Source organism: Felis catus, chromosome B2 (assembly GCF_018350175.1).
Source record: "Felis catus isolate Fca126 chromosome B2, F.catus_Fca126_mat1.0, whole genome shotgun sequence".
Lineage (NCBI taxonomy): Eukaryota > Metazoa > Chordata > Mammalia > Carnivora > Felidae > Felis > Felis catus.
In genome coordinates this window covers 89415171-89424597 of record NC_058372.1, presented here as the reverse complement: position 1 = coordinate 89424597, position 9427 = coordinate 89415171, and the positions used below count along the sequence as shown (strand labels likewise).

The 9427-nt window shown below is 51.2% G+C and overlaps 1 protein-coding gene across 1 annotated transcript; it reads right to left on the bottom strand.

The window, feature by feature from the left end:
• Positions 1–273: 273 nt before the first annotated feature.
• PRDM13 (PR/SET domain 13) lies at positions 274–8831 on the bottom strand. Its single transcript, XM_023254192.2, has 4 exons — positions 8342–8831; positions 6692–6823; positions 6270–6390; positions 274–2875 (listed from the first exon to the last, which is right to left on the bottom strand). The coding sequence occupies exons 1-4, from the start codon at positions 8483–8485 to the stop codon at positions 1125–1127; spliced, it is 2148 nt and encodes a 715-aa protein (XP_023109960.1). The 5' UTR covers positions 8486–8831; the 3' UTR covers positions 274–1124.
• Positions 8832–9427: the final 596 nt, after the last annotated feature.

The following is a 9427-nucleotide window of genomic DNA, read 5'->3' as shown; positions in this document are numbered from 1 at the left end:
TTTTCTTGAAACTCATTAGCTTCTTTCCTAAACATGAAAACTCTTAGCATAATTAACATGATTTCAGAAAACAGTTACTTTGCCCGCTATCTGGGAGCATGTGAAGTACACATATTGGAAATAGTATATTTCCCTATTACAACACTACTTAACATTTACCTTATGAATAGTCAAAGTCTTCAAGTGTCCTGTGATTCATTTTATTATGGAGTCTTCTTGAAAATTGTTTTCGAATTAAACTCTTTCTTTAAAGGATCTGCTGAAATCGCTAAGTGAAGAAACTGTCATGTGTATCTTTATTTTTATTAAAGATTGCACAAACTGGAACCAAGACCAAAATACTGAATCCACTGTACATCATTCATTGTAAAACAACATACATCACATCTGTACTCTACCAAATAAGACATTTTCTTTAAAATTATATATTGCGTGCTTTTAGATTCATGCTTTAGATATTTTACATTTGTCATTACTCTTTTATAAATAATTGCAACTTGACCAATTTGCACACCTGCTACCACTATATAGTCAATGCGGGAAGGCATAGTCTTTGACACGAGAACAGATGAAATGGAAATATTTGGATAGATGGATGGATGTCACGTCTACCGAACTTTGACTACTGTTTCGCCTATTTAGTGAAATGCTAATGTACACACACACACACACACACACACACACACACAACATCGTTTCAAAAGGCACAATTTCCTCCACATTAAAGAACAATTTAAAAATACATGGCAGTTAAAATCGACGCCCTCAAGGGCGCTGTGAAGTTCACATTAATGCGATCCTAAACCTTGAGAGCAGACCTCCTGGGTGGTTCATGGGAGAGACTACCCGCGGAGTCCAAGGGTCCACAGGGACCCGACTCGCTCCGGCTACGCAAAAAGCCAGATTTCTTTGAGCCACTTCTAAACCTTAGCTCTGAATTTCACTATAGGACCTGGGACCTCTCACTGTTCCAAATCTGGCGCCCAACCAAAATAAAAACGGTTTTGTCAACCGGTTCACTCTCCAGGAGTTCCTCTCTTCTCCCAAAAGAGAACCACTCTCCCCTCCCCAACTTCTTATCTCCGTTCCCGCCTCCCAAATCCACCCTTTCCCGAGAAGATTCGTTATGAGTCGCGCTCGCCGCCGCCTCCAGCCTCAGGGTCGCTCTGGTCGTCCGTGAAGCAGACGTCCACATCGCTGTCGTTGTCGCTCTTGGGCTCCCCAGGCTCCGGCGGGTAGTCAGGCTCCGCGCCGGGGCCATCGCCCGCCTTGGCGAGCAGGTTTTGGCCGGGGTGGCGGGACTTGACGTGGCGCTCCAGGTCCCGGCGGCGCACCAGCACCTTGCCGCAGAACTCGCAGCGATAGGGCGTGTTGCCCTCGGCGTGCAGCCGGATGTGCTTGTTCAGATTGCTGGGGTCACCGAAGGGCCGCAGGCACACTTTGCACTTGAGCGGCTTGTAGCCGGTGTGCGTCCGCATGTGAATCTTGAGCCCGTACTTGCGCGAGTACAACTTGCCGCAGTAGAGACACAGGTGGCCGGTCTTGGACTTGCCGGCGCCGCCGCCTACGCTGCCGCCACCCCCAGCGCCTCCCGCCGCCACGACGGCGGGTGGCAGCGTCCCCGCGTCCAGGCGGCCTCGGCTTTTCCCGGCTGCCATCTCGGACAGCTGCTGCGTGTGCATAGCGATCTCTCGGTCGATGCTAGCCAGGGAGCCGAGCTCCGCAGGGCTTAGAGCGGCAGCTGCCGCTGCTGCTGCCGCCGCCGCAGGCCCGCTGAAGTAGGAGATGGACTCCGGATACTTGAGCAGCCCGCCGAAGTGCAGTTTGAGCGGGTAATAAGCGGCGGCGGCCGGTGAGCCGTAGAGTAGCTCCCCGTTGTAGACAGTAAAAGCCGGCATGACGGCAGGTAGGTGGCTGCACTCGCCACCCGGGTAGGCTTTGAGCCCGCCCGCGTCGAGGGCCGGCAGCGCGCAGCGCTCGACGGGCAGCCCGGTCGCAGAGGGCAACTGGGCGAAACGCGCTCCCGGCAGCGCAGGCGCCGCTGGCTGGGCGCGTTCCACATGCTTGAAGGCTGACGCCTCTTCCGGGGCCCCGGGGAGCAGAGGGAAGCTGCGCAGGCCCCCCGAGCAGGGTAGGCCAGGCGGCGGCGGCGGCGGGTCCCCCGAGAGCAGGCACTTGGAATGGTGATGGTGGTGGTGCGCATGGTGGTGATGGTGGTGGCCGGCGCCGCCCGCCGCGGGGTTCTCCCCGCTTACCGGGCGTCCGCCCGCCCGGCCCCCGCCCAGCAACCTGCCTAAGGCCAAGCCGGACCCAGGTTTGCCGCCGCCCTCCTCCCGGTAGGGGTCGCCATGCGCGGCTGCGGCCGCCCTGGCCAAGCCGGCAGGCTTGAAAGCCGAGCGCACTCCGGGGTAGAAGGCCAGGCCACCGCCCCCAGCTGGGGAGCCGCCTACGATGCCGAGGAAGTGGCCGTGTCCCCGGGAGGCCCCGCTCATGTCTAGGGCGCGGTCCGGCTGCTCCTTGCTCTTCTTGGACTGCCCCCACTTGGCCGCGGGTGGCGACGTGGCCGAGGGCGCAGAGGAGGCCTCGCGCTTGATACTCTCCCGCGCTCCGCAGGCCTGGAGAGGCGGCGGGGCCTGCGAGTGGGGCCGCAGAGTGCCAGCCGGGGCGGCCGCGGCAAAGTCGGGCGCTGGGGGTTTCGGAGAGAAGGGAAGGCCATCCGCGGCCGGGGCAGCGCCTTGGCGAGCAGCGTGCTCGTGGTGCAGGTAGGTTCGGCCCCCGCCGCTGCTGAGCACGCAGTGGAAACGTAGGTGGGCCTTAAGGCTGTTGGGGTATCTAAACGTCCTCCAGCAGTACCAGCAAATGTAGCGCTCCTCCCCTGGGCGAGAAAGAGTGGGAAAGCGACCCCGTGAGAGGCGAACAAGCGAAAGAGAAAGAAAGCGCACCCAAGGCAAAGCCCAGATTTATGACCAGAGGTATGAGCAAGAGTGTTCTTGGGGCCCAGAGAGTGAGTTAGTTCGGTGGCCCCACTGTAGCAAGGACTCCGAGAAGCCCCAAATGGCCAACTTTGTCACCATCTCCATCCTCTGGGATTACTCAGAGGCCAAAGGGGTGACCTGGGCCTTTCCAACGAAGACTTCCTCCGGGCCATCCGAGCAAATCTTCCTTGGGAGGGCAGCGCTCAGGCAGGCTGGCCGGGGGAAGAAACGAGCAGAGAGAGCAGCTGTTGCTTTAAATCAAGTGTTGAGGCTGTGCTGTGCCCGGGCCCATCTGTTGGCGTTTGCAGAATAGGTGGCGTATGTCAAGGAGTTTGGATAAACTGAACAAAGACCAATCTAATGGTCGTGAGCGCCTCATTACCAGGCGAGACAATATCTTGTATGTATGGGCCATATGTAATCATTCCTTTTCATACAACAATGCCTTTTATGTCCATTACCCACCCTTCCCACTGCCTCCCAGCCTTAAACATTTTGCCTGAGGTTTTCCTGGAGCGTGACCAACTGAAGGACCACATAGGGACTATAATCTGCTATTCTTCAAAATTATTTGTATCTTTATTTCCTCTTTAACCCCATTTAATTTGATGAGAAAAAAAGAAAACGCCCTATGTCCTTATAGTCTAAAAATTGAAGGATGATGTCGTATTATGTTCTCAGTTGTTCCACCTGGTAATTAATTAACTCCTAGAAAGCTGCACCAGTCCAGGCATAATAATAAAGTCCTTGGAAAAGATAGTTTAGTTCTTATGAAATGAATATATAGATAGATATGATACAGATACTCAGCTTTTAGTAAGCATACAATTCTCTACGAGGAACTATATACATGTTTTTGCTGTCAAGCCTTTTCTTGTGTTTAATATTATTAACATTAGTTGTTTTTAATTTGGCCAAGGTCTGGGAACACAATCGAGGGACACAGGTATGAAACAGATTGTGATCACATGGCGGAAGTTAATTTTCACTTTAAAACGGTCTTGTTATATCTGGACAGAAAACAGCGATCTTGCAGTTGGGTTTCTTTTTTTGGTGTTATGGTTGCTTGATAATACTGAAGAATGTCTGTGAGAAAGAAGTTAGTTGAGCCACAAGGAAGTACCCAAAATTTGTCTTATTAAATTCAATGGAAAAATTAAATTCCCTCCCCCTTGCACACAAGCAGCTCAAACTTCTAAAGCATTACTACAAAAACAACTGAAAAAAGTCCTATATCTTCTTCCCTTCATGTGTTTTATTTTCAGCTTTGCATAAAGCAAGTAGTGCCTCTAGATAACTAAAATGCAAGGATCAGTTCATTCCAGCTGACATCAAGGTAGGGCAGAAAGCAGAGTGGGGGGCGAGGATTACCTCTGAGAGCCTACCCTAATTGTTCATGGAAAACTTAAATAAAATCATTTCAGTATTTCTGTTAACTTGTATTGAACATCCCTGTAAAATAAATCTGGAAAAAAAGAAGAGACTTCCTGGGTTCTCTTGCTGGGTATGCTGATTTAACATCTTAAATAACCTCCCTTCTCCTAAGTTCAGAACCTCCCTCTCTACCCCTTTTTAAAGAAGGAATTTTCAAAGGCTGCTCTGGAATGACTCTAGTCAATCAAAAAGCCAAGTAAGCTTCCTTCCTAAAACAAAGGATCCATATTTTCCTTAAAATTACTATGGAATTGAAACCCACTGGAGTTACTCAATGTTGGAAGAATAGCAGCCTTCCCTACTTATTTCTTCATCTTTTCAAGAGTTAAGCAAATTCTCTGTTTTATTATGTCCCTTTTTCAATTTATTCTAACCAACTGACATGTTCTCCAGACTCTGAAATCCAGGTCATGCCAAAAGTGTCAAACACACTTCATGAGTGACTTTGCCTCCTCATCTTGGTGTAACCCTGAGGTTGCCAAGATTTCAAGTATATCAAAGGTGGGGAAGTCGGGGTTCAGAATAGCCCATGCATTCCCAAAAGGAAAATGGTGTTTATTCTGACATCTGTTCATAAGCTTAATTGGCTGAAATGAAAACACGAGGGCCACCACTCAAACAGGTTGCTTTTGTATGATTTGAGAGTGCCTAAGGAGGGGTGTTCTGTGTAGAAATGTCTGGCCCCTAAAGGTCAGCAGCTGTTGGAATTGTCCGGTAGTGGCAGATTACAGAGTTCTCCACTACAGATCTTTTATCATGCTTCTCTTTTAGTGGGAGAAGTTGACAAAAGAATTTAATATAATGTAGTATAAGGAACAAGCTACTTTAGGATAATCTTTTATGAATACTGTACACACAAGTCTACCCACAAGACAGTGATACTTTGAAGTGAAGTGATTCATCATTCTAAATAAACTTTATTCTGTCTTATTCATGAATTGTTTCTTAATTCTCACATTTGTATTAATTTCTTTAACCCTATTTCTAGACGGATGAGATTTGAGCAGGCAATTTGGGAGGACAGCATGTTAAAATATTTCACAACATTCATTATATTGACTTTAAATATAACTGTGTCTTTAGGAGAAATTACAAACCTTAACAATTGACAAGGAAAAAAGAAAGTCATGGAAGCTTTGTGAATTAAAAGGGAGGTCTCAAGATCTGAACTCTTGTAGCACCACCCAGATTTTTTTTTCACAGACAGTGTTCTTCAGTGTTCTAGGGGAGGTTTGAAAATGTTCTTCTCTTTAGTTACTGCCCCTTATTTGCATAAATCCACTCTTGGCTTTGGAAGGGATCAAATAAATCTAAGAAGAAACTGGGATACAACCCAGATTCAATTTAAGTAGGGAGGGGGAAATGAATAAATACCATTTAAATGGAAGGGCTTCAGTACCTGCCAACAGACCAGCTGTAAGTACCGTAATGCTTCTAAAATCCCGTGGAAATACTGTTCTTCAAACCAGTGAAGAGAAGCCCTTCCACCTTCTAAAAACGTTCCAGGTTTGAGTTATGCTTTTTGGAGCTCATGATGTGATTCATAATATGTTAAGGTTTCTTTATGGATTCTTAATTGAGTAAATAATTGTCTCTGGGTATGCAATAGGAAAGGATAGACCTCATGTTCATAAAGTATTTTTTCGGTGTCGTCGCGAGACAGATTATTGTCGCTATTATCATTTACTGTTGATTGTAAGGTGGTAGTGGTGACGTCGTCTCTCTGCTCACACAGACAGGGAGCATGAATTCAGTTTTACATAGCTCGAGAGAAAGACCCTGGGGTCGCGTCCAAAGAACGGAGAAGGGCTGGACTGTCACCCACCCGCGCTGGCCCGGAGGCCCTCTCGGGCTCGGTACCTTTCTCGTCGTGCGTCGGAGTGGCAATTGTGGGGATGTCAAACCACTGAGCCAAGGAGTTGGAATACCACACGGTCAGCTCCTCCCCTGGCTGGACGTCTCGAAGAGCTCGATAGAAGATCTGGGACACAAGGAACGGGACAGCTTGCTGTCATTTCCTGGGTAATCGGTCTAAAAGCAACTAAAAGGAAAGGTTCAAGTCCCCGCTCTGACGCTGTGTGACCCTGAAAAAAGCTATTGGACCTCTCTGAACCTCACTTCCCTCATTCTTCAAACGGGGAAAATAATAGCGTATGCCTTAGAGGGTTGTTGAGACGTTTAAATGAGACCTCCAGCTAAAGCGCTTTGTTCTTAATATTGATAGCCACCTCAGTAACGGTTAGGTAGGTAGAATTGGCAGTGGTGGGGGAAGCCCACAGTACCTGTCCTCCGGGTAAGTCTGCAATAGCTTCGAGAGTCTGTTCCTGGGGGTTCCTGGCTGCCCGGATTAACCCTATCCATTCCAGAGGGGAGCCCCCCGACTCGTCCACCAGCTCCCCTCTCACCATGCGCACCTGCAACACAAGCAGTGGTCGTTCTTCCTCGCGCCACGGCCAGGCCCACAATCCAGAGGGAAAGTTTATCCAACACCCCACCCGACTCTGAAAAATGGTTGCGTTCGCTTTGGCCAGACCTCTGTGGGCTGCTGGGAGGAAGGTAATTCCTAGGACCCTTGCTTAAGGAAGGGAGGAAGACAGGAGGCTGGCTACTATAACAGTCCCCTCTCTCGTCCCACCTTGGCAACACCAAGAGCGAAAGCATCCTCCGTGAGAGGCTGGGGGTTGGTCTTGTACCAAGATGTCCCGCACCCCCGCCCCCGCTCAGTTCCTATTCTTGCGGTTCTGAGAGCGGTCGTTAATATAAAAGAGACCTCAGCCCCAGAACCCAGAGTTTCCTTCACCTCCCTCTCGTGCCTCCCCAGGCTCACTACACAGCACCAAGATGCAGAGGTGCCTAGGAGTCCGGCAGCGAAAGTGTGTGAACGAACAACGCGGCCGCAGCATGGCCGGCTATTTAAAAGCAATTAAAGCGCGTGTAAAGAAGACTTTAGACCGCGGGGAAGAGGGTGATCGCGTAGGGAGTCACATGCGGGTCCCGCTGGCCCTGCGCGGGAGCAGTTTCTTACAAGAAAGCTCACGGCAGCGACTAGGCAAAGCTAAGGTCCTCCCCCCCCCCCTCCCCGCCACCCCCCACCGGACTCCTGCCTTCTTTTCCCGGTAGCTGTTGGAGAACCTTTGCCGGCTGGGACGCCTCAGGGCGGAAGGGAGCCTTTAAAACCCGACTCTGCTCGGAGGTCTATACGAAGTTCGGAGAGTTAGAACTGGCGGGTCGGCCCCGACGCCTCCCAGTTGCGAGCCTGGACCCTCAAAGCCTGGCTGCAGACGCGCGGACCCGGTGCCCCAGGCGGGTGGGCACTCCTCGCCCTCAGTCGGGGCCCCAGGCGGAGCCACTACCTGGATCACTCGCTCTCCACCTACCCCAAACCCCCAGCAGACATCCGCGGGGGTGGGGATGGGGGTGCACCTAAGAACTGAGAGTTTCCCAAAGATTGTTTTTTTCGGAGCACATGAGATTAAATTATTTTAAGGCGAATTTAAGCCTTAAATTAGCGCGTTGAAGGGAAGAAGGTAAGTAAAGTCTTCAACGCCCTGCGCGCTGTGTAACAGAGAAAGGGCGCATTTGCGGGGAGACCCGGCTTCCCCCCCCCCCCAACACACACACATGCCTCTCCGAACGAGACTCGGGAGCTTCAGGGAAACCGCGGATTCTGAGTGGTCCCCTCACGTAAACAGCCCCATGCACCCCGCCCCGGCGCTGTCCCCTCTCAGCCACGTCCTTTCCCCACAGTTCGGCCCACGTCCAGCTTTCAGTTAATGCGACTTGCGAGGAGTTACTGGAGTCCCCGGGCCACCTGGCAGCATTGGCAGGTAACGACTCAATCGCCCCTTTCCTCCGCTTGCCCTATCTACCCCTGCCAGGGCCAGGGCAAAGGGAGGCGAATGGCTGGAGGCGGAGGTCGGAATGGCTAATACCTTTTTCTTGGGCCCGGGTTCCCTGCGGTCTGACAGGTACTTGCCCAGCTTGAAGGTTCCAGGCACGGGCCCCAGGCGCAGGCCGGCCGGGATGCAGCAGTCGGCGCTCACGCTGGTGGCCGGAGCGCGGGCTGTTCCGTGCATTGCTGCCGCCGCAGCCGTCAGGCAGGCGCGTGGGCGCGCTGGGTGCAGCACAGGGCTCGGGTGACAGAGCCCGAGCGGCGCTCGAGCCAGAGAGCCGCACCCCGACGTGCGTCCTCCGCCCGCGCAGTGACGCGGGCGGGCATGCACTGCGCCTTTTCAATCAGGGCGGGCGCCTTTTGGCACCGCGAGCGCAAGGGCGCGGAGTTTGGTGAGAGAGTTGCTCTGCGCAGCAGCTGCAGAGTCCCACCCGAGAGGGTCACATGGAGTAGTTCCCTCAGCCCTCTGCATAATCGAGGCCTCTGAATGGCTGGCGCACAATGGTCCAGGCGACCTTCCCATTCCTAAAAATCCAATTTGTCAAGGGCGAAGAAAAGGCGCTGGTGAATCAAAGGTCCGGCGGGACCATTAATCCTCAGCATGGGGTATTGTCCTCGAGACAGTTACGATATTTTAAGTGACAAATCCACTGTATAATTTCTCCATAAATTTTACTTCCTTTTATTGTTCGCCGACAAACCAGTTTTGGGAAATAAGTGACTACTTTAAGTCTACTTGGCTGATTCCTTTGAGCCTTGGTCTACTTCAAAGATTTTTAATTCTCTCCCCTTGGCTTTATTGTAAAGGAGATTAAACAAAGAGATGGGGACTGTTTGGAGGACTTGTTAACTTCTATTGATTTCTGGCGTGTGCCATACAGAAATTAGGCAGGTACTTGATGGGAAAACACCAGAAAATACCTACACTTTTTAAATAACGACCATATTACCATTTCAGGGGATTGGGTCCAGGCCAGTCGTCTATTTAGAACAGCTTTTTCGTTCCTTCTGTCCAGTTTCGCCCCGAAATATGAAGCGTCCCGACTAGTTTTGGTAGACGTAGGAAGTTGTACACCACCGTCCTCGGGTGCACCCCGGACCCGCACTTTCTCTGGGAAAGGGAAGC

What these genes read in the sequence shown, in the direction of transcription:
- PRDM13 (XM_023254192.2), bottom strand. Translation starts at nt 8,485, where the DNA reads ATGCACGGAACAGCCCGCGCTCCGGCCACCAGCGTGAGCGCCGACTGC. An exon ending in AACCCGGGCCCAAGAAAAAG is followed by an intron (nt 6,824 to 8,341) that starts GTATTAGCCATT and finishes CTTGTGTTGCAG; the next exon opens with GTGCGCATGGTGAGAGGGGA. An exon ending in CAGACTTACCCGGAGGACAG is followed by an intron (nt 6,391 to 6,691) that starts GTACTGTGGGCT and finishes CTTGTGTCCCAG; the next exon opens with ATCTTCTATCGAGCTCTTCG.